The sequence below is a fragment of the Cheilinus undulatus genome, linkage group 20 (genome assembly GCF_018320785.1).
Source record: "Cheilinus undulatus linkage group 20, ASM1832078v1, whole genome shotgun sequence".
NCBI classification, from domain to species: Eukaryota; Metazoa; Chordata; class Actinopteri; order Labriformes; family Labridae; genus Cheilinus; species Cheilinus undulatus.
Genome location: NC_054884.1, coordinates 17,323,834 through 17,349,654, shown reverse-complemented (window position 1 = coordinate 17,349,654; position 25,821 = coordinate 17,323,834). Strand labels below are relative to the sequence as shown.

The window sequence follows — 25,821 nt, the reverse complement described above, 5'->3', positions numbered from 1 at the left end:
CCCCTAACGCTCCGAGGATGAGCAGCCACCAAAGAAGAAGAACAGCTCGCTACTGTCCTGTGTGACCTTAAAAGCTTTACATTACTTCTTTATACTTTTATGTGCATGTTGGATAAGCAAGCCCAGCCACTATCACTTACCAGGCCGCCATGTTTGAATATTTTCATTGGGTGTTACATCTCATCTACTGTAGCGATGTGTGTTTTGTTTAAGTAAACTTCATTTTTCACATTGTTAAAGTAACACCCTCTGAAAAAAACATTCCTCTCATGGAGGCAGCATGAGGCTGTGGTATATGATATAAATAGATCAGTTACACAGACTTTTCCACAAGTTTTGCAGAAAAATACTTTTACAATGGCACTTTAAAACCATGCCGATGCATGTTCCCACCATTTCGTGTCCCTTTTGAAACCGCACATAAGGAATACCCCTCCCTCTTTTTGCCGCTCTCACTTTCATTGCCACATTTTCTGTGTCATTTTCCCGCTGATGTCATCCTTAAAACGGGGCATTTGCTTAGTTAAGTGAAGTTTATTGAGGAATCTGCCACAGCAGTTTGGCAAACAAAGGCATTAAAAGAGGAGGCCTGCAAAAGCAATTTGCAACATTACAAGGCAGGCAGAGGGTTTTCACGATTAATCAGCGCGTGTGTTGTGAAAGAAAATCCAGGTTAACTTAAGACAGTATCACACGGGAGGGAGAGATGATGTGCTGAATATCAGCACTGCTGGGATATGGTCGCAGATAATCAGTGCAAAGCTGACTCAGCCTTGAGTTTGATCATGTTCCTCCTTTTAACCAGCTTGACAACCAAATTGAAGAGGAAAACTCTAAAAAAAAAAAAAAAAAAAAGGATGCAATTTTTGTTCCATCAATTCTACCTGTTCCACATCTTAATAGTGACTGCTTTGCCCAAACAGTTCTATTCTCCCTACTTTGTCTGAGTCCATGTTTAACACAGAACAGCTACCTAGTTTATTGAACAGTTGCACCGAAGGTTCTCAAGAGCACTGTGGCCTCCATAAATCTCAGATGGAGGAAGTTTGGCACAATCAGGACTCTTCCATGAGCTGGAAGGACCTTAGTAAAAGAGGTGACCAAGAACCCAATGGTAACTGACTGAGCTCCAAAGATCCTGTCTGGAGATGGGACAAAGTTCCAGAAGGACAACCATCACCGATCTGGGCTTTATGGCAGAGTGACTAGACATAAGCTGCTCTCTAGTGGAAAACATATAAAAGTGTGCTTTTCTTTTTATTTGAAGTTTGTGGCAACCTGGACCTATTAAGTTTAAAGTTCAGACTTGTCTTTGAACATTTTTTAATCAAAAATGATGTCCACAAATGGGTTTGTTAACCCTTTAGAGCCAGTTGTATCATATTTGATATACGGTTTTGTGAGACATCTGTCCAATCAACATGAGCAATAATTTCCCTAAAAACCTTTTATACACAATCTTATAAATAATAGAAATGCCCTCCAGTGAATTATCAATTGCCAGAAATGCCTATATATCAAATGTGATTTTAAAAAATATGTGAATTTTTATGGGAATTTTTCATTTTTGGATGTCAGTAGAAGGTAAATACACATCTCAGTTCCAGGCTTTTACTTAAGGTATCAAACTTTAAAGGGTATAGCTCACCCATGAACAAAGTTTCCGATTAAAGTTCATTCCAAAATCCACACAAATTCCCTGAAATTTCAAAGAAATTACCTAAAATTTCTGTGAAGATTGTTAACCATATTTTTTTAGTATGCCATAAAAATTACCCAAGAATTTCTTCAATTATTCCTAAAATGTTTTGGTGTTACTTTTTCATAAAGCCTAGACATCCCACTAAAAATCACCCAAAAATTACATGCAAATTCTTGAAAAATCCTAAGCAAATTTCCCTAAAATATCTTTTTATATTCCCAAAATCATATAAATAATTCTTGAAAATTTCATCACCCCCCACCCCCACCCAAATCCTAGTAAAACTTCCCAAAATGTACAAATTCCAATGAAAATATGAAAAAAAAAGTTCAGAGCAAATTCCCCCCAAAATTCAAATGAAATTAAATTCCCCAGACCATCCATACAAATTTCCTGAATTCCCATGAAAATGGGACTTCCTAATAAACTCTCTAAAATATATAATATCATATATAATAATATATATATCCAAGCAGAATTTGTAATGGAAGTTAATGGAAATTAAATTTCACAGCTGATTCTGAAGTAACACATTTGCCTGAACATATACATATGATCAAACTGTTTTTGACACATATATGTGCTGACTTTCTTCCTTCTTCTGTGTCTTCTAAACATTTGTAGTTGTAAGTTTGGAGGGCCGAGCAGTACATTTGGCCACCTTGGTGCAGGAGGCTGAGCAGCGAGTGTCCGAGCTCCAGGCCCAGGTTCGAAGCGAGGGTCCTGCTGAGCGGGAGGGATCGGACCGGGAGAGGCAGCTGAAGGCCTGGGAGTGGAGGCTGCAGCTCTTTAGACGCATGCAGACAGGTTTCGAGCATGCTAGTAAGGCTTTGGTTAGACTTTTGAGATCATGTTTGCCAAACAGTAGAAGGAACTTGTCTTTGCTTTTCATTTTTTGATCTGTTTTTCTCTGCTGGCCTTCTGTCTGGGCTGAGTTAATCACTTCCACACCAGGAAGCCTTTCACACAGCAGTGTGTGTCTGTGTTAACATTACGCCTGTAGTCCTGCTTTAATTTTTTTATAGGAATTTCATGACACACTTAGTGGCCGGGTAGACAGCCACACTCACACGCATACACTCCTCCTTTCCACTAATCTGCACTTTGATTCAAATGTTTTTTTCCCTTCTTGCAATTCCACAACTCCTGTAATTTAATGATTTAGATGTGTTTACATGGACGAGTTTTATTCACCACATGTTGAAACTGTGTTTATGCAGTAAAATTTTCAATCATTTACATCCTAACTACTTCTCAGAAATGACTGATTTCACATTAATTTGAGAGATTTTCAGATCATGGACTCATTACTGACTGTAAATTACTTCAATTTTACAAGCATCAATTACTTGACAAACTTTTCCCACTACTAAAACCGAGCAGCAGACTACGAAGCCTGAATGAGGTCATTATAGTAGGCTGCGCCTTGTACATGCTCACGACATTACAATAATAATAATGTTTACAATGTTGAGTGCAGGATCTCAGTCAGCTTGTGTTGACTTCTCTCTCTCTCTTTCCTCCCCTCCGATTATTTATTTACTTGTCATGTGTCCGTCTGTCTGTGTGTACTCAGACCCTCCAGACGCTCCCAGTGTAGTTCGCTTGTCGGTCAGCAGCAGCACCAGTCTGAGGGTGGACTTCCAGGAACCGCAATGTGTCAATTCTGCTGTGGTTACCAAGTACAAAGGTCAGCCTGGGTGCCCATGCCAGTGCTTAATTATAACCAGCCACTTGGAATGAAAATACGGGATGTTAAAGGGCTAATAGAGATGTTGAAATGCTTTTTAATAATTTTTTTTGCTTTAACTTTTTATGCTATCCAGGCACAGGACAGTGGATACAGTAGGAAATTTGACACCGTTCTCTAGCTTCTCCGCAACAAAATTCTTAACACTGTTAAATTTGGCCACTAGATAAAAACAGGACGAGATTTCTGGCTTAAAAATACAAAATACAAATAGTATGTACAGTATAAAATAAGATAATAGTTATTACTCTGTCCACAAGGTGGCAAAAATCAACAAATGTTCCTTAATGGAGCTTTAATGTATATAATTATGTGAGACTTTTCAGAAATGTTTCTTATGTGTATGTTTGTTTTGTGTGTATTTTCAGTGAGCTGGAGCAGCGCTCCTTCATTCAGTCCTTTGCTGGGTGAAACTGCGGTTGAAGACACCAATCTTCTGCAGGGAAACATCACAGGATTGACTCCTGTAAGTTTAGCCCAAATCTCCTAACCTGACCCGCCATAGACTGGTTCACGTATCCACTGCCACACATGATGTTTGGTATAGGTAGAACCCTTTAAATAATCTCAGAGGGTGCTTGGATTAATGGTATGTCTGTTGCATTCATTATAAGCCAATCAGAGCGATAAAAGATATGACATAGTGGGCATGCACCACTCAAGTGAATGAATTACATAATGCAAGCTTGAGAGGCAGCAATCATCATTGTTTACTATCAATGGAGCCAGCTGGTGAAGCAAACTCTTGCTGAAGCTGGTTATAAGAAGAGCAGAAATTCTCTTCTACCAAGAAAGGCTTTCAGTTTGATTCTTTTTCTTTTTTTTAATAAAGAAATGTGTCCATGTGGGGTGATTCTGTACCTTTTCCGTGAAGGTAGAGGTACAGAAAGTCCATGGCCAGGGTGGATGGGATCTGCAGCGATCCAGCTGGCCCTTCTGCAGACCTGGTCAGCATAGACTGAGTCCAAATCCAGGAGAGGACCTCCCACAATCCCCTGTGCAGTTCTCACCACCCCTAGCTAAGTCCTTCCTGTTCTGTGCCGTGCAGCTCCCGTCACACCGAGACAGAGGACGGGTTCTATTGTGGTCCTGTAAAAGTTTGCGAGTAGTCGACAGGAGGGTCCAGCCCTCTTCAGCTTCCTGAGGAAGAAGAGCTTCTGTTGGGCCTTCTTCACTAGGTGTGCAGTGTTCACAGACCAAGTCAGTTCAGATGTGATGTGGATGCCCAGGAGTTTGATGTCGGTGTTGTGCTTGACCGCCTCCCCTTGTATGAGGAGAGGAGCATGCTCTGTCTTCCTGGACCTCCTATAATCCACTATGACCTCCTTGGTCTTGCTGGTGTTCAGAACAAGGTTGTTGTCTGAGCACCAATCTGTCAGGTGCTGGATTTCCTGTCTGTAATGGGTCTCATCATTGTCCGATATGAGGCCCACCACGGTTGTGTCATCAGCAAACTTCACAATCGTGTTTGTGGGATGTGTGGCAGTACAGTCATGTGTGAAGAGTGTGAAGAGAGCTGGGCTGAGCACACAGCCCTACGGCGTTCCTGTGTTCAGGACCAGTGTGGACGATGTGCGGTCCCCAGTTCAGTCCACCTGAGGTCTGTTGGTAAGAAAGTCCCTGATCCAGAAGCACATAGAAGCAGACAGTCCCAGTTCGTGAAGCTTCAGTGTCAGCTTGTCCAGGATGATAGTGTTAAAAGCTGAACTGAAGTCGATGAAAAGATTAGTGAAAGCGTGTCGGTCTCTGTGCTGACAGCGCACTGAGAGGCTGCTGGTGGTGGATTAGTGCATCACAGAGGGATACAGGTTGGCAGGAAGAGTGTTAAGTGACAAGTACATTGCACAAACTGAAGACAAGGTTTCATAAACCATGGCTTTAATTTTAAATTGAAGAAATTGTTTTTCTTATGATTTATTTAACCACACAGCTGTGTGCAGCCGCTGTAAAGAATCATCAGCTCACAAAGGCTGAGCATTTACACAGCGATTTCTAGAAAATGTTGTTCTCTTTATATGCTATTCACCTTATCATAAAAAGAATGACAGCCTCCTGCAGAGTAAAAATGATGATGAGAGCAGCTGGTGAGCTCTCTGTAGTAATTATGAAATCATACAGTAAACTTTAGCTAAGTGGTCAGAAGTCTGGCTTAATTCATGATGCTTAACCTAAATTAAGTCGATTATATTCGATTTTTAGAACTATTATTAACATATGGGCTAATAAATAATGACTTACCTAAATAAAGTCTGTTATATTACCATTTTTAGTTAAATTAGATAAGGAGCGAAATCAGTCCCTCGTTGTCGCATGCACGTTTGCAGATGGAGCCTGTGCAACTGGACGAGGAGTATGTGATTGTCACATCAAGTTGTCCTTTCTTGTTTCATTATTAGGATTCAGTGTGCAGTAATGATAAGAAATCCTGTGGAGCACACAAAAATGTGCGCTGCTCCACAGTGCAGCCTTTTAACAACTTCTTATCAGCTATGGTCCTTAGACTACAACATCTTGTCATTTAAAACATTCTTAAAACTGTAAGTGATATCTTAAATGGCGCAGCTATAGTTGCTTGCTTGAAGACAGCAGTTGATGCTCCACCGTCACTGCGTAAAAAAGGACAAGGAGTAAACGCTGTGCTGCTGTGTTCATCTTTCTCTCAATGCCATTAAAAATGCATAACATCAGAGATTGTTCTTTAAACATTAGTTGGGAAAGGGTGCTTCATAAATTGATTGTATTATATTACAGATATTTAAAGAGAAAAGTGTAATGACTGATTGTAAAATGGTATTCCGGAATTTTATGACTCTTTCCGTCAGAAAAGTCCAGCGCAATCTCTGCTGTTAACCCAAAGGCAGAATCACGCAGCTGTCTCATCCTCGTACTTTTTGGACCTCGTGGTAATGGTCTTTCTTTTGCTGTTTATTTCTTTAACCCCAATTCAAATCTCAAATCAAAAAGATTTTCAGATCTCATTAACCCAGAGTAAGTCAGTAACATGGCTTTTGAGTATTTAGGAGAGGCTGACTCCCAGCAGTAAAGTCTTCTAAAATCTGTGAAAGACTGTGCACCAAAATTGTGGAACGATTTCAGAAAAATGCAACTCAACATACAATTGTGAAGATTTTGCACTTCCCATCATCTCCAGTACATAGTATTGTCAAAAGATATAGAGAATTTGGAGAAATTTGTGAGTGCAATGGTTAAAGCTGAAGGACAATATTGGATGCTCTAGCTCTTTATGCCTTCATGCATTTAAAACAGGCATAATTCTGTCCTGTAAATCACCACATGGGCTCGGGAACACTTGTAGAAATCATAGTCTGTCAACAGTTTGCCATGTCATTCAAAAATGCAAGTAGAAGCTGTATCCTGCAACGAAGAAGCCACATGTAAACATGGTCCAGAAACGCTGCCAGCTCCTCTGAGCCAAAGCTCATTTTAAACAAACTGAGGCAAAATGGAAAACTGTTCTGTGGTCAGATTAATCAAAATTTGAAATTCTTTTTTGAAACCAAGGACAGCATGTCCTTCAGTGGCGTGGATTCTGTTGCACCATTATGCATGAATTTAAAGCAAGATGTCTGATCCACTAACTGATTAGTCTTAGACAGCTGTCTTATATGGATAACATGCTGCAAGCATTACTATAAAACTGGCATAAAAACTATGCCTCTGTTGCCAGTTGACTGACTTTTTAGCCGTTTTGTTTTGAACGACTTTTCAGCTTTTACTGATAGTTACCTCAGTCTTTAGCAGTATGCTTGCTTTGCAGATAAGCAGCCTCATCCATAATTGTTAATTCTTTTAAAAGTACTGTCCACAAATGTGAATGAACCTCACTTTTTTCAGATGTGTTCCAGGGAAAAATCCTTGCTTTACATGTGAATATTAGTATTTTCAGTGTTGAGTCGAGCATGAGGAATTAGAAAGACCAGGTCTAGGATAAAGAAACAAATGTCTTTTGTTTTACTGTGGTCCTCTAGGAAATCAACAAATTGAATTAAACTAACCAAAAATGAGAATGAGATCATCAATATTAGTGTATTTGTTCTTCCCAAAGCATGCAACTTTCTCACATAAATTAAATAAATAAGTCCCATTCATCTGTTCCCACCTCAGTCTGAAACCATCACATATAAGAGCAGTGAATCAGGCATTATGTGTTAGTTTATATGTAACAAAGCAACACAAAGAGCCGCTAAGCCTTAGCTTCTCCAGCTGTTGGTGCTGACCGATAAAAAATCTCCCACACAAAGCTCCTGATATTATTTACATGCGAGCTTGAGGCGTTTGCTAAGGTGACATTTGAAGTCATTTCCCAAGTGGCTCTTCTTCATTACATACATCAAACTCAGGACACAAGTTTCAGTCACCATCAGCCCCAAACTGGGGGGGGGTAAGGACTTATGTCCCTTCTAAAAACACAATCAGAAAAGTTGATTTGTTGTTCCAACAGTTGCAAAACAGCCTCCAAAATCATAAAAAAGAGCAGCTTGGTAGCCTGCCACCTGATTTATGTTTGGCGTTTCTAAGCGGGCATGTAGACAAATGGACGCTCCATAAGTTGTTTGTTATTGTGGGAGAAACCCCTTCCCCCCTTTAAGACCCCCTCTGCCAGCCGAAGCTCTCTCCTGTCACATGACAGGGGTCAAGGCGAGGTCAGGAAGTGTCGGCGGCTGGTTTGATTGATCTGGCTGAGAAAGGAGAGACAGAGGCCTGCTGTCTGCACACTGGGCATGGAGACAGACAAGTCATCCAAACAGACACTTCACACACAGACACAATGACACATACACACAGACACATGACCTCACATCAGAGACGCACATGAACTGACCCACAAAGATGCATACATATATGGTCTGACTGCTTTGAAATTTACAGACACTGTTCCTTAAGAAATCCTGTTTTTTCACAATGACTGAAAGACCACATCCTATTCTCTGAACCAAAAGATCAGAGTCATAAACTCGTTTATTTAACAGACATCAAGCAATTTTACCTGGTTATGCACACTTAGCAGATCCCATTCACTCTTTTTGCAAAACTCTGAACACATTGTCACCTACTAAACCACATTTTGCACTTTGATGCACTTATGATGCATTAGACATAATGTTCACATATTCCATGTCCACAGCGTTCTGCTGTGCTGAAATTTTGCTCCAACTGATGGCATGCATCCTCACCCGCTGGTTCTGTCTCTGGAGTGGAGCACAGCCAAGAGCAGCTGGAGATGCAAGATCACATGAGAACTAAAACTTCAAATGAGAATTGCAAGATAATGCCATGACATATGCATGTTGTCACTATAAAGTGAGAAGAACATGTGAGAACAACACCAGGTGTCTTTGATGTTATGAGGTTGGGTTGCTGTTCACCTAAATTGAATTCAATTAGATTATTGTGGGTTTTTTTTTTTTTTTGCTTCTACCGTGGGTGAGTATGGTGGGTCTTTAGAAAGGCTATGTTTAAAATCATATGGTTTTCCACCTCCAAGATCAACTTCTCTTTGTGCATGGCTTCGTAATACCTCTTGGATCCTCTGACTGATGAATTACTTGCAGCTTGAGCCATGAGTTTTAAAATAATGATGATAAAGTGATGATATTCACTAACAGGAGCCTGTGCATTGTTTAGTATTTTGAAATTGGCCAAATACTATGTCATTTGTTTTGTATTTACAGTATAGGGTGGAGGATTTCAAGAAATATGTCTCATCAGTTGTGAAAATTGTAGCCCTTAGTATGATACATTTTTTTCCTATCATGTGTTCTGTCCTTACAGGGGACCTATTACTACGTCCAGGTGTCAGCCTACAACATGAAGGGCTGGGGACCACCACTAGTTTCGACCCCTTCCTGCGCTGCACCTTCCAGTAAGTCTCCCATATGTGCACCATTGACTGCAATAATTGACATAAACCCTTTAGTTTTGCCAGCTGCCTTTTTGACACATTTGAAATTGTTGTTTGGGTCATCATCTTGCTTTTAATGTGCCAGATGTCGCCACATTGTGGCAAGACAGTAGTCGTTTCTCAATTCAAAGTTCACAAGTTCGAACTTGCCTTCTCTGGAAGTTTGGACTTGGCAAGTTCGTTCAAGAGTTCGGACTTCAGGGGTATGGGAGTCCGCTGAACGATCCTACTACTATTGGAACAGCAGCAGACTTGCTAGCGTCCCCTTCTACGTACCTACACATCACATCCGATTGTCCCGTTGCTAGCGTTTCCAAAAACACCGACATCGTCCATTTAGAATTTATCAAGGATGAATTTTATCCAACTCATCCAACGTTTCTGGTTTTCAAACACAATTCTATCACAAACAAGCAATTTATTTATATTTTTACGCGGCAGCAACAGTTACTTACAATTGTGTGACTTCGCCCTCGCCATTGTTTGAGTTTCCCGCTGAATGGTGCGAAATGCATTGTGGGATTGTAACTGTGAAAAGTCTGCTCAAGTTACGTCCAGCAGCAGACTCGGTAAAAGGGGCGGGGCGAGTCCACATCCGGGTACTTCGACCGAACTTGTTTCGATGCGGACTTTGAATTGGAACAGAACTTTGGCTTTGATTGATGATGTATCACAAGTCCGTAAGTCCAGAAGTACGCTGAAGTATGCATGTTGAAAAACAGCTAGAGTCTATGAAGAGGATCAAATGGGGCAAATACAAGCTACTCAATCTGTTAATTTATTAGCTAGCTGAACAGTTATGATATTTTATTAATGTTTCACAGAAACACATTGACAGTTTCTAGAAAATGTTGTCTTCCTGAGTAGCTTGTTTACACACCCCTTACAGCATGAAGTTTGCCCTGTCATTTGGGAGGGAATTTCAGGAGGCAAGACACTATGTAAAAGGTAAATGGGTTTGAGCTTGCATAGTGCCTTTCTATTTGTCAGACAACTCAATGCACTTTCACACCACAGGTCACACTTTCCCTTTCACACTACATTCACACACTAATGGCAAAGGTTGGCCATCAGTATTAGTGAATTTATAAGTACAGACATTTGGTGGGAGCATACTGGGGTTAAGTGCTTTACCCATGGACAGAATGACATGTGACAGTAGGAGCTGGGGATCAAATCCATGATCTTCTGTTTGCAAGATGACCGACTCTACCCACTGAGCTACAGCTGCCCCATATAAAAAATGAAAGACAAAACAACATTGTCTGATACGATCACAAATGTTTTTGTCTTGCAATTAGACATATTCACACTATCAAAAAAGATGAGGGGATGAACATACAGGTGAACTGAAAAAAATATGAAGCTGCTACATTATGCACATGAAGATCACTCGCTGATCACTTTATTTCACACTGAGGTATCCTGTCTTCACATTAACATTTGAAGTGGGGAAGCAGGAAGAAGTCAGAGTAAAGTTACGCCAAAAATACGTGTATTTGCTTCCATGCATGTAGCTCACACAAACAATTTTTCTAGTTTTGTGTATGCTTCATCAGACCAAAGATAAGTGAAATCTGTAGGATCACAGCAGAGTCCCAGCTGGACTTGGTATATACAAAGTAAGTAGTCAATTCCAAGACCTTCTATCTCCTTTAAGAGAAATCCAACAACAATACTGACTTCTTTGTATTAGGTGAAAAACATAATGGGTGACAACAGCCGAACAAGCTAACCTATCTGGTACAGAGAGGAAAGACACCAAGAATTAGTACCAACATATCTGTAAAGTAATATGTGTAGCATGCTTGTGCCGTGATTAAACACTTACTAAACACCAATGAAGAAAGAAAGTACGTTTTTTTTTTTACAGTAACTCTTCATCATTTAAATGCAGGTGAATACCTAAAATAAAACAATAAAAATATTTCAGTCAGGAGAGACTCAGTATGAGTTTAACCCCCCTAAGGAGTCTAGACACTGGTGGTGGTGATGGAAGTAGAATAAGATGAGGAAAGACTTCTAAGGAGCTTGACCTAGACACCTACTAGGAAGTAGTGATGAAGGGATACAGGATGGCACAAAGGTGCTGGACCTGAACACCGATGGCACGTAATGGAGGTGGCTGGGGCGGAGGAAGGCTGTAGCGGTCGCACTGAAACAACAGACTGACTGCAGAGACTGACCAGATTTTAAAAATATGACAGCAGCAGGATGATTGGATCAAGAGAAGTCGCAGCAGAATTTGATTGACTCAGAATTAAACTGAGTGGACACTCATACCAGCTGATTACCAGAACAGGAAACAGGGAAAAGGGAGACACATGAATGAGTGATTATTAATGAATGAAAGGATGAATGGAGATGAACAGTCTTCCTGCTTGAACTTACACTAAGCTTCATTTAGCCACAGGGTTGTCTCCCATCGGTTACATTGTATGTTTTCGTTACACAATTTAAAAAAAAAAAAAGTTTTAAATAACTACAATCAGATAAAACAGTTTGCTGAGCTTGCTGGCAGCTAAATAAACTCTGATAAGAAGTATCATTAGAAACAATTTTTGGCTGACAGCCAAACCACCATCTAGTCACAGCTAGCTACTTTTTCCAAATGTTGACTTAATGTAGTTTGGCTAACATGTTGCTGCTTGCTTTTACTGAGCATTTCAGACTCACGGACATTCGCTAAGCTGGAGCATCAGCTCTCATTTAAAACGCACCAAAGGTCAGAATATTTGCTTTGAAAACTCCCATAAACACATTAGCACAGTGAACACAGCTGAGAAATTGTATTTTATAGCTGATTTAGCTCATGTGAAATCTAGCAGGAGGCTAGTGGCATCCACCTGTTACTCAAGTGATGGATATACAGTTAATATAAATGAGCTGTATTTACCAAACCATCATTTATATTGCATTGTAAACACACTAAATTCTGCTGTAAAGTTGGTCGCTTTAATATGGGGAGTAGTGAGATTGACTCACTTTGGAGCCAGCCTCAAGTGGACACTTGAGGAACTGCAGGTATTGGTATTTCAACATTGGTTTAATTTCTCAGCCCTAGGTATGGCTGATGGGTGTGATGATTCTTTTGCAGCTAAATATTACAAAAAGAAAAAAATACATAAAGCAAAACCTGCAGTAAAAAGTAGCAACAAAAGAAATCCTCCACAGGTCTGCTGGCCTCTCTACACTAACACCACAGCGGAAAGTTGCGTAAGTGTGACATGTGCCCCCTGCATTAACGATAAAACCTCTCAAAGCTTTCCCACACATAGAGCGACTCATCCTTCCACATCCACTCAATCGATTTGGTTATCCCAACGTCATTCTGACGTTGCTTTGACATCATTGGGGTGGGTGACAGCTGGAGCAGCAGGCTGGGTGGGTTTCGGGACCCCCTCTGCAGACGTCAGTGTGTGTAACCATAGCCTCAGGACGGTGTTTGGGACTGGCTGGCAGAAGAAGGTGCCCGGGTTCAGCCAAGAAGTTAACCGTGAAGTCATGTGCAACAACAGCTGAGGTGTTGAGTCACCCCAGCAGCTCTGACCCTCTTTCTCCCTTTCTCTCTGCCTTTATCTACCCTTCCTCTCTCTGTCTGATTTAAAAAGGACACACAGAGGACTTTTAAATGTTTGACTTTGTTTGTAATTTGTATGTTAGGCCAAGGAGTATAAGATTGCATTTAGTTTTTGTTGATGTTGAAATTTATTAATCATTTATGTGGAGTTTATTTACTCAGTGTATTGATTTATGACATGAGCTTAATGAATCTGGTTTGGTTGCAGTATGTTTAGTCTGCACACCTACAGTATAGGAGTGAACATAGTTACTGAATGTGCATGTTGGCACACTTAGGGCACATCTGGGGAACACATGAACATGTTTGTCCTCATCCACACACCATGTTTTTCTCTGAGTGTGTGCGTCTTCACAAGGGGAGACTGGGCTTTCCCTCTCTTTTTTTTCTCTACTGTCCACCTCCCTCCCACCCCCTCTCACTCTGAGCTAATTTCGATGTTGCGTGTTTGTGTTTTCCATTTGGGCCTACCACTGGAAATATTTGCATGTCTGTGCTGTAGCACGCGTCGCGCCCCAACAGTGGGGGCCTTATACCGGGCCGTGGACGCCCATTAAAGGGCCCGCTTGTCCTGTCGGGACAGGCACCTTTCCGGGAATAGAGCTCACCGTGTTTCAGCCCCACGCACCCTCCGGGGGGCTCCAGGGGAGGGAGTTGGAGGTGATGGGGGGTTGGGTGGTGGTTGATGGTGGTAAGGGGGGGGTGCAGGTTATCGCTGACACATCCTCCAGTGAGCAAGTAAGTGAGGATGTTGGCTTAATAACAGAGCAAGCAGAAGGTGCTGAAGGATCGTTTTCTGCAGCTGGTCATCAATGTGGAGAGAAGGGAGTGTTTATGAGTATTTTAATAAGTTGTGTGTCCAAGTGCATCTGATTTGGGAAGTGACACACAAGCAGAAAACAATAATAAAAAAAGACATGGATGGATGTAAAACAGTCCAAGATTAGGTTTTAATACTGTCACCTAAACTTGTCTATACTTTTTGAGGCATGCTTAGTGGGTTATTTTTCTTACTTTCTGTCACCAGTGCAGACAGACCATGTTTGTATGTCTATGTTCATGTATGTGTGTGTTTACATATGTGCAGGGGCAGTCATTAGCCATGCTGCTCAGTGGGTCTGTCAGCCAACCACAGCTTTCTCACACTGGGGTGGGTACTCTGTCCTCTCATACACACTAGACCTGAGCGGGTCGTCTCACACACCTTACAGTCCATGTCCATGATGGGGTCCCTCTCTATCCTCCCATATGTCAGCACTGTATGGTCATTATACACTGATGTGTCCTGAGGTTGGATGGGTCGGGCAATAGTCTCATGGTGATACGACTCCTTATACTTGTTAAAATAAGATGTGATGTGGGATAAGTTAAATAAACCTGTACTGTATGTTTCCCTGTTGTATTGTATAATACTGATCTGTATCATATTGTAACATATTGTACTATATCGTGCAATATCTTCTAAAATGATGTATCATATTGCATCTCATCATATCTTTTCGGATCATACAGGCGCATATTCTTTTGTTTCATGGTGTATTGTTTCATATTGTTCCCATACAGTAAGTGGTGCAGAACAGTGTTATTTTAGATTTTAGTCTCAGTTTTAGTCTTTAGAACGAATGCTTTTAAGTTTTAGTCATATATTAGTCATTTCTACCCTTTATAGTTTTAGCCTAGCTTTAGTCCACAGAAACTCAAAAACATTTTACATTAGTCCATAAAAAATCCTCAGATTCAAGTCTAAACTTTAGTGTAAGCATTTATTCTCTTGCCTGAATCTGGTACCATCCGTGTTAGTATGTTCTATGCACCCTGCCAAACCTGGGGTCCCTGCTTTCTACAGCTGAGAGGCAGAATAGCTACAGATGCATTGTATTTTGAAAGATTCATCCACAATGGAGAAATATCATGGATTTTGAATGTCTGACAAAAACTAACCAACATTTTAGTCTAGTTTTAGTCATCTTGACGAAAACTAAATGTACTTTTAGTCAGTTTTAGCCATCAAAAATCTATTTTTGGCTAGTCTTAGTCTAGTCTTTCTCATGCTGTCAAAGAACATTTTTAGTCTTAGTTTTAGTTGATGAAATTAACACTGGTGCAGAGGTGGATATACTCTAAATTCATATACTCCTTAGAAGTGGGTATGCTCTAAATTCATATACTTTTTAGAAGTGAGTATACTCTAAATTTATATACTCTTTAGAAGTAAGTATGCTCTAAATTCATATACTCTTTAGAAGTGGCTATACTCTCCATTTTAAAGTGGGGTTACTCAATGATGACAAAAAAGTGGGCCAGGCTTGTATACCCACATATACCCTGCACCACACCACTGCATATAGTATAGTGTAGGGTATTTTATTGTAGTGCAGTATATTACAGCAGAGAAGAGCTGAGTAGAGCAGAGTATAGTAGAGTATGTAACGTACCATGTCATACTGTACTGTATGTCATTGTATCATATAAAATCATATTGTATTAAATCATGTAATATGTAACGCATCTATTGTATCGTATTGTATTGTACTGCATCACACCACACCATATCATATGATATAGTACTGTATCAAATGGAATTGAATCAAATCATATTGAACTGTACCGTACCTCTCAGGACTTTACCAAATCGAATCAAATTGTACTGTATTGTATCATATCATATCTCACCATACTGTATAATATCCTATTGTGTAACGTGCCATATTATATCCAATCACATCGTATTATATTGTACCACTCCCAACTGTACCAAATTGAATCGTATTGTGTTGTATTGTATTATATTCTGTAGTGTGGTATTAAATCATATTGTATCGTGTCACAGCGCATCACACCGTATAATATAAGACCGTATCAAATTGAACTGAATTGAGTTGAATCGTATCATATTATACCATTCCGAATGGTATGACATTGAATCAAATTGTACCATATCCTATCATACCACACTGTATCATACTCTATTGTATTGTACCCTACCCTACCTTATTATACTGTGCCGTACTGTGCTGTGCTGTACAGCACCTTTACACATCATATTCTGTCATTTTTTTATCCAATCCTATCCTATCCTATCCTATCCTATCCTATCCTATCCTATCCTATCGCACCATAATGTGTCCTATTGTGTTGTGTCTTATCATACATGAGTAACAGTGCCCCATCATGAAAATTCTCTTAAGATGATACCACTTTTACAACATTCAAGATTACTGAAAGGAAGAATGTGTACAGTATCAGCCTGTATTGTGAACAGTTCTGTGATAGATAGACATCATTATTGTCTCAAATGGAATATTCATATTTACAGAGTACTCACTGTTGAGTCCTGTGATACAGAGGCATGTTTCAAACCGCTCCATAACAGTCCAAAGTCAGATTTATTTTCATCTAAACAAAGTTTTTCTTCCGTAGCCCATAGATCCAGGTTAGGCAAATTTAAAATAAACTATTTATTGTTGATGTGTTCAGATTTTCCACTGTGAGTACAATCTATTTTTCCCCTGTAGTAACCTATCCTCAATAAAACTGACAAAGATCAGATACCAGGATGTAAGAAAACTACAGTCAGACATCTGTATTGGCTGGTTTTTGATTTATTAGTAGATAAAGAACAAAAGTTTGCACAGACTTATGATGCAGATGGATTCAGACATCTAGTCTGGCAACTCATATTTTCCCTTGGCTCCACAGCGGAAAATATGATGAAGGATGTCTCTCTTTGATTTAGTTATGATAGAAATGCCAATCAGACATATTAGAAGTTAACATTAAAAGCAGGACCAGATTTAGTGTTGGTGGGTTTTTGTTTTGTGTAGTCTGAATGTGATTGTCCAATAGAGGTGAGGCATGCACAGGCTGTAGGCAAGAAAACAGTCTGTGTGGGGGGCTAAATGAGTCGAATGCATCATTAGTTATGCAGTCCCAGATTTCATTGGCAGTCATCTAATGATGATTTAGTTTATATTCACTTCTATAGACAGACATTTGCATGCGAAGTCTAGTCCTAGATTTTATCCCTCAGCTCCAACTCCACTCTTGCTACTTCAGTGACTAGTCGAACTGTAAACAGTGGCAATACATGGAAAAGGAATTCATGGCTGGAAGTTGTTTATCCCTAACTCCTGGCCTGAAGCCCCGCAAAGTTGGCCATTTCTCCCAGAAAAGATATTCTCATCAGATCATCAGATCAACAGTATTCCAAAAAAGATGGCACAAGAGCATGTTTGCCACACAATTTGTGTCTTCAGATGAGCCCAGGCCTTCCGGATGCTGATAATACAGTATATGGCTTTTGCATCACATGTTAGAGTCTAAACTGACATTTTTAGATGCAGCCGCATATTTAGGTCATCACAGAATGATGCTAATGCCGTCTAAGGGGTTGATGGTCATTGGCATTCAATGTTGGCTTTCAGCCTCATTCCTTACATGCAGAGATTTCTCCTGATTCTCTATAACCCCACACAGTCTTGAACAAAGTAAAGACCTTGTGCCATTCTTAGTTGTGAATTACTAAGCTAAATAAAGCGATGGCTTAAAAACGCTTCATTAAATCAGGATGAAAATTTAACAACTTGTGTTTGTGCTGAATTAAATTGAATACAGGTTAAAAAGTATTTGCAAATCACAGTTTTCTGTTTTTCTTATTTCCACCAATGTCCCAACTGTTCTGGGTTGGGTTTTGTATTTCTTTCAAAGCTAAAGGTTTATTCTGAATGCTAATACCTGTAATGCATAAAGCTCATAAAAGCCAATTACTAAATGATTGTAGTAGATTTTTGGGTTTGCTTTCACAAATACTGACAGCAACTTTTACCTCCTTTACCTCTGTTTACAGGTTGGAGGGATATCGATGGTCGCGCTCCACGTCAGAGAGGCCAGAAGGAGGCACTAGACCAGCTCCTGGGACAGATAAAAGAAGCTCACCGCCACTGTGTCTGCCATGGTACAAACAACTTTACCATTGATTTCATTTGCATGATTATGTAAAGACTGAATACTAAAGCTTCTTTATGACCTGCCAAAGCAAAAGAGAGTATCAGAAAGAAGTTTAATTGTTTTGAAATGTTACATTTTTTTCAAGTAGATGGGGGTTACTGCTCTGCACCAAAATGGACACAACGTTAAAGTTCCTCACAGCTTTATGAGATTTAGAGGTTTGAATATTTGACCCCAGGAGAAACCAAAGCCCTGAGGCCTGAAAGTGATAGCAGCTAGACGTACCAAACATGAGAACATGTTATATCATACAAGAAGTTGTAAAATACTTTAGTTTAACTATGGAATTACATGCCTTGAACTCTTAAGCAAGAAAACAGCTCAAACTATATGACTTTACAAAAGTTAAATCCTAGCCTAAAGATCAGTTCAAGTACAACCTCAATTTAAAAAAAGTTTGGATGCTGTGTAAAATTACCTAACAATAGAACATAAACAACACATCAGATGTTTAAACTGACACATTTGAATATCAGGCTGCAGCACATCTCAAAAACAAGTCTGTAACTTCTGGGAAGTGAGGAGATCAGTTACTGGAATTTTCGGAGAAGAATGTTGTCCCATTCATGTTTGATGTAGAATTCTAGCTGCTTAAAAGTCCTGGGTCTTCTTTGCTTGATTTTTCATTTTATGATGCCTAAAATGTTTTCTGTTGGTGAAAGATATGGACTGCAGATGGGCCAGTTAAACATCTGGACTCTTCTACTGTGAAGCTATGATGTTGTGATGGTTGTAGTATGTGGTTTAGCATTGTCACACTGAAGTATGCAAAGCTCTCCCTGAAAGAGATGTTTTCTGGATGGGAGCATTTGTTGCTCTAAAGTCTCTATATACTTTTCAACATTGATAGAGCTTTTCCAGATGTGTAATCCACCCACACCATAGGCACTTATGCAGGCCAATACCATCAGAGATACAAGCTTTTAAACTGTGCACTGACAACATGCTGGGTGGTCCCTCTCCTCTTTAAAAAATAATGTCAGATTTTGATGCATTTGACCACAGAACAGTTTTCCATTTTGCATCAGTCCATTTTAAATGAGCTTTGGCCCAGAAAAGATGGCTGCGTTTTTGAATCGTGTTCACAAATGCCCCTTTTTGCCTGATACAGCTACTGTATAACTTGGACTTGTAGATTACACAGCGAACTGTGTTGACAGACAGTGATTTCTGTGCTCATTCAGTGATTTCCTATATATATATTCATGCCTGTTTTTAATGCAGTGACACCTGAGGCCTCAAAGATCATGAGCATTAGATATTGACCTTGGGTCTTGTCCCTTGTGCACAGAAATTTCTCCAGATTCTCTGAATTTTGTGATGACATTATGTACTGTAGATGGTGGGATTTTCAAAGTCTTCACAGTGAACATTATTCTGAAATCATTCCAGTTTTTCACAGAGTGGTGAACCTCTGCCCATCTTTACTTCTGAGAGACTCTTCCTCTCTAAAAAGTTCTTTTAAATGTTACTGACCTGTCGTCAATTCATCTAATAAGTTGCAAAATGCTCCTCCAGCTGTTGTACCATTTACATTTCCAGCCTTCTGTTGCACCTTCTTACTTTTTTGAGATGTGTTGTTGCCATCAAATTCACATGCAAAGTGAGCTAATGTTTTTCATGAAAGGGTACAAGGTGTCAGTTTCAACATCAGAAATTTTGTTCATGTTCTTTTTGTAATAAAATATGGGTTTATGTGATTTGAAAATCAAGGCATTCTATTTTTAATTTGCATTTTACACAACGCCCCAACCTTTTTGGAATTTGGGTTGTACAAATATCAGCTTAAGTAAGAAGCCCAAGTTGAAGTGAAATCCAGCCTTAGCTGTGTCATAACTTCTGACATTAACCTGAGCCTCTGTCGTTTTCACTACGCCCGTCACATTTTAAACAAACACATCAGAATTTTTAGCCACCGTGTAGTAGTTCGAGTTTCAGAAACATTCCTGGTGTAAACAAACATGAACATGAGCAATAGACGCCTCGACTCACAGGTGTAAAACGTCTCCCCAATTGCTGTTTTTCGTCTCACCTTGACAGACACTTTACAATCTCAAGCACGACAAGTACTTTGGGGGGGCAGTACACCCAAAGACGGCTTGCCACCTCAAAAATAATACCCTCCTCATTCTGTCTCAAAAGCCCCCTTACCCCTGTAAGCGTCTTTCCATGACTCAGCCCTTCCTTTGCTGAATACCTCTCTCTCTCTCTCTCTCTCTCTGACAAAATGCAGATCAACGTCCCTCACACTCAGGCTGTTTATATCCCCAAACAGTGCCGGCTGTAAGCTGCTCCCATAAGTGTCAGAACCTGTCCACACTGACTCTTGTACATGACGGTGAACTGCAGTTAGCATTGAGCAGGTTGTCTGTCTTTTTCTCCCCCAAACACACTTGAGCCCTCTTACTATTGTCCACTATGGCCGGAGCGCATTTGCAGTAAGGCGAGACGCAATATAATAGTCGGTATTGAGTGACTCTCGTTGCTTCAGACGGCGACTGATTGAGCTCAAGAGTTCAGGCACGGTAGCCGGGGTGGCGTGTCCCGGGGTCATGTTTGTTATTCCTGTAAGAGACGAGTCCAGGGCTGGAGTCAGGAGAGGGCATAAATTAACACTGACTACTGCCGCCTCCCCCCAGCACCCCCCAGTCGTCCTGTCTACTGTCCTTACATATACACATAAAGACAGACAGATACAAATATTCACATACATGCTCTCTCTTTCAAAGCTGAGTTTCTTTATGTCCATGTATGCAGCCCAGCTTACAGCCTACGCCACATTCTCCCTCTTATCCAAACACTATTAATTAAACTGTGAAAGAGGCCTTGACTAACACGGGCACCCTCGCAGTCAGCCCTACTTGTCTGTCTTACTCAGTGTCAAACAGGGACTGAGGCCAGGACGGCTGGAGCTGAACAGACTCATGAGTAAAAAGAAAATTTAGGGAGGTGAGAGGGGTCGAGGGGCGCTGTTTTTTCACATTACTCCACCTCGACTCGTCCACCTGAAGAGAAAATTAGTTCTTTTCGAGCTCTGAATGGGGGGATTTATTGACTTTAAGTGGCCTGGGGGCTGGAGTATGATCACCTGGGAGGGGAGGGAATCTGTGGAGGGGTTTTTGGGACTTCAGGGTTTCTAATGAGTTGGGAGGTGCGTTATCTCACCAACAGTCGCCCACACATACACCTCCCTCTCTCGCCTCCAACCCCCTCTGGGCCCACTAAAAATAAACACGTCCCCACAGACTTAACTGACCTCCCTGTCAGCGAGTGGCAAAGGGTTAACACACACACACACACACAAAATTACTACAGCTCATTGGCTCCACTCACATGCGTTGCCTTGCTCCAGCAGTTATAGTATATGCAGGTAAACACACGCACATACATGCACACACAGTTAGTGTCCCTGTGGGATATAAGAGCTAGTGGTTCCCTGAAGGCCTATAGTCTACTGCTGGCAGCCAGCATGACTGTCAAACGGTGCCGTGCCACTGGAACGCATGAAATGTCGAAAAACATTCCACTCTGCCCGTGTTGTTGGACATGTCAGGTTGGTTGTCAATTAAGTAACAGCCTGTCAGTGAAGGAGAGGTTTCTAGAGTTTGTCAGGACGGAGGTATTCATTGGTGTTAGCAAGAAAGTCACACAACCAATCACAGGGAGGCCACAATTCCTCAAAAGTGCTGTTAATTGCTGTGTTTAAATCTCAAGTAGTATTGTTAATCTCCTCACTCTATTTGGACTTAAGTGTTTTCGCCACATGTGTTGATTATTGAATTCAGGTGTTTCAATCAGACCTGCTGCCACAGATGCATAAGATCAAGCATCCAGCCATGCAGTCTCCATTTGAAAACATTTGTGATACAATATTGTCATTCTGAAGAGCTCAGTGACTTCAAGCGTGGTACTGTGATGGACGCCACCTTTGCAATAAGATGATTCGTAGAATATATCCCTGCTGGATATTCCACAGTCAACTATGAGTGATATTATTAGAAGGTGAAAGCGTTTAGGAACAACAGCAACTCAGCCATGAAGCAGATGACCACGTAAAATCACAGAGTAGGTTCAACGCCTGCTAAGCTGAAGATTCCTGAGCTTCCACTTGCATTAATGTATGCTCAGAAAATGTGTAGTAGGCCCTTTCCATGGCTGAGCAATAGCATGAAAACCTTGCATCACCAAGTACAATGCCAAGTGTCAGATGGAGTGGTATCGAGTACACTGACACTGGAGCAATGGAAACATGTTTGGTGGAGTGATGAATCACAATTCTCTGTTTGGCTGTCAGATGAGCAAGTCTTGGTTTGGCGGTTGCTGGGAGAATGTTACCTGCCTGACTACATTACGCCAACTGTGAAGTTTAGTTGGGGGGAGGGGGGGTAACGGTATGGAGTTTTTCAGGGTTTTGGCTAGGCATTTTACACTAGTGAAGGCCAATCTCAAGACATGAAGGACAAAGCTTTGCTTCCAACTTTGTGGTAACAGTTTGGGAAGGCCTTTTTCTATCCCAGCATGACTGTGCCTAAGCTAAAGGACTATAAAGACACGGTTTGATGAGTTCAGTGTGGAAGAACTTGACTGGCCTGCACAGAGCCCTGACCTCAACCCCACTCAGCACCTTTGGGGTAAAATGGAACAGATATTGCGAGCCTTCTAGTCTAACATGAATCATGAATGCTCAACAAAATGAATGGGCACAATTGCCACAAAAAAACATCCAAAATCATTTAGAAAGCCTTCCAAGTGCAATGGAGGCTGCCAAAGCTGCAAAAGGGGGACCAACTCCATACTAAAGTAAATACAGCCCCTCTTGTTGGCCAGATACTTTTGTCCATGTAGTGTACTCTCAGTGCTGTGAAATAATTAAGGTGTTTGTCTCTGTCTTCTCTACACAGAGCAGTGCAAAGCTCCAACACAAGGGAGGAAGCATTCAGTATCCAAAAGTCTGCGCCACCTCTTCCAAACGAACAGCAAATTTGTAAAAAGCTTGAAAAGGTGAAGAACTCTTTTATACCCATCTTTGCAAAAAAAAGGTTTCCCCACTAATGACTTTTGTACAACACATTTGGTGTCCATCCTTCTTTGTTACCTGTGATTGTATTTCTTAATGATATTATGCATGCCTGTGTCAAGACTGAGTCAGGGTTAGCAACAAGAGTTTTTATTGCATTTTCATTTCAGTTCTTTTCTTTGAGAATACATGAAACTATGGTTGAAAATAGTGTAAAGCCTGAATAATACTTCAGCTCTATCCATCATCCGTGTCTCTCTGTGGCTGAACAAACGCAAAAGTTCCCTTATCTTCTGCCTCAGCTGAGAATTTCTATGAATATCTATAAGAATGTGAACATGTTACGCTTCTGTACTACAGTCAGTCTTTCATATTCATGAAATATTTTCAGATATCTTGCATTTATAAATCAAGCAAAAAAGTGCTGGAAAAGCTCCAGTGTGTCTCTTCAACACTTTGACAAATGCGCTTGTTCTGTGTCACCTTCCAGAGGTCTATATTTGACCACCATATTCTACCGAGACGATAATGTGTTGGTGACGCCAGAAGACCAGATTCCTATTGTGGAGGTTGAAGACTCCTACCCCAGCTCTCTTATGCAGGACTTCCTCTGGTTTACTAAGGTAGACCTACAGGAAGAAATACATAGAAAGACAAAAAATGCACAATAACAAACAATAAAATACATCTCAGACAAATTAATGCCCATTTCACACTCATTATACTATAGTAATGATCAACACACAAGGAATGTATTTAAGTTTAAAGTTAATCACAATCATAGATTTTTGTGTATTATTTTGCATCAAAACATTATGAATAAAAGTACTCTGTTCTATTTTATATACCAGGTATCATATCTATGGGAGGAGATCCCCTGGCTACAGCAGTGTCTCAGTCCTTCCCAGTCATCTTGCTCCTGCACTCTGCAGACTCGCCTCAAGATGCTGCAGGCTGTCTCACAGCTACAGGTATGAAAATGATCAGTAAACTAGAGCAGTGGTGCTCAACTAGCCACAGGACCCACCATCATCTCCTAATAGAGCAAATAAAATGTGACAGTTTGGACCTTAGAGGGGAGAAAACATAAAAGACAGAACAACCATGTTTAAAAGGCACATCATTACAGAAGCCCTGACAGGACATGCATACGTACATTTTTAACCCCATTTTACCGTGATAGCATGCACATTTTAGTGTTTTTTAAGGATTTCAAGAAATTAACACAATACTTGTATTCTAAGATAGAGGGAAAGATAAGTTGGAACTTGATGGAAGAAAAAAAAAAATCATTTAGCACAGCTGGATGAGCAGTTGTTCATTTAATGAGGCTACATTTCTTGACACACTGGGTGCAGTTTGATCCTGGCACTGTTGGAAGTATAACTTCCTTCCATGTCTAATCAAAAAATGGCAAAAAAAATCAAAAAATATTCCTTTAAAGTTTTCTTGATACCATGACAAAAATAGCTATATAAATATTTATATGTCCACGTAGGGCTGCCATACAACACAGATTTTTTCCCACAATTCTTTTCCCATACTCATTGCCGACTCACTGAAAATAGCTCCTTGACTTACTTTTGGGTCTAGACCCACCAGCTGAGAACCACTGGACTAGACTATAAGACTGGAAAGACTTTGATGAATTGTGATGGTTTTGATAACCTTGACTCTCTGACCTAATGGTACAAAAAAACGCTGAACAAAAACTACTAAGCAGGACGGTGATGATCTGGTGTTTTTCCTTAGGGCATGCTGGGTACCCAGGACCTTGGTCAGGTGTATTTTGAGCCTATCAAAGACAAACACGGTAACGCCTTGCTGGTGCTCCTGAAAGACATGAACACCTGTCCCAACCTGGATGGCGTTCGCTGGACGCAACTTTGCAAACTGCAGCTCCAACGGAAGTCCATCTCGTCCCCTGATGAGCCCACCGCCTTGGACATGCTCCTAATCACACTCCATGTGAGTCAAAGTTGGTGAAGTTCTTTCTGTCTTAAAGACAGGCTGCCTCCAAAGTGGGAGAAAGGTTGTTGTTTTTATCATGCTGATTCTTTTCATTTTAGAAAGATGAAACTGTGTAGAGAGAGAAACTTTGTAAACAGCAAAATGTGCCTAAAACTCCTGTAAACATTTCTGCATTAGTGTAGCTCTCATTCACAGAACACCAGTAAACACAAGGCCTGGTGCCTGCAACAATTGGACTGTAAATTGAAATGTGTTTCTAATTATGAGGGCAGCTCGTGCAGACACTCTTTATTTAGACAAGCATTAATCATCATGACTCTCATCTTCCATTCGTCCGTTCTCACATGCTGAATAGACTTGCTGTCAAATTAATTAAAAATGCAAACATTTAGGTAAAATCTTGGAGTCTTGCCAAACTAACATAAATGTTAATCAGCCAAAAATCCTTTCATTTCCAAAGCTGCTCATTCATGCAATTAAATAAGAAAAGCTGCATGTGAGTTTCAGCATTGTGGGCGTTATGATGGCTATCAAGCTAAATGTTGTTGTTGTGTGTTTTGTAACTAATGCTCTGTGGCTGCTTTGTTCAGAGCGACCACAATCTGGAACCAAACCACAAGTTGATTTTGTCTATACAGCCCCAGTAAACTTGATCCCATTGTTGCATTGCGGTTCCATTTCCAGCGTAACTTTGCCTGGATGTGTGGTTCCAAAACAATGGTGGAGACTCCCCTTCGGCAAAACCACATTTCACTAAAATATTTGTATTGTGGCCAGTTTTGAACAAATTGTATGATGAAATGCATAAAAATGTGCTTATGGGCTTGTTTTTAGACCAGACTTCCACTTTAAACATGTTGCAATGAATTTA

General features: G+C 40.5%; 1 protein-coding gene across 3 annotated transcripts in view; it reads left to right on the top strand.

Moving 5' to 3' along the window:
* The window catches only part of LOC121527857 (ankyrin repeat and fibronectin type-III domain-containing protein 1), a 253,335-nt gene that overhangs the window by 214,286 nt on the left and 13,228 nt on the right, over positions 1-25,821 (top strand). For all 3 annotated transcript variants that reach the window (XM_041814870.1, XM_041814871.1, XM_041814872.1), the window contains 9 exons: positions 2,327-2,524; positions 3,279-3,392; positions 3,821-3,918; positions 9,246-9,336; positions 17,802-17,909; positions 22,864-22,963; positions 23,470-23,602; positions 23,831-23,950; positions 24,732-24,947. In XM_041814870.1, coding sequence (XP_041670804.1) covers positions 2,327-2,524; positions 3,279-3,392; positions 3,821-3,918; positions 9,246-9,336; positions 17,802-17,909; positions 22,864-22,963; positions 23,470-23,602; positions 23,831-23,950; positions 24,732-24,947 — 1,178 coding nt within the window. The remainder of the gene's footprint in view (positions 1-2,326; positions 2,525-3,278; positions 3,393-3,820; positions 3,919-9,245; positions 9,337-17,801; positions 17,910-22,863; positions 22,964-23,469; positions 23,603-23,830; positions 23,951-24,731; positions 24,948-25,821) is intronic.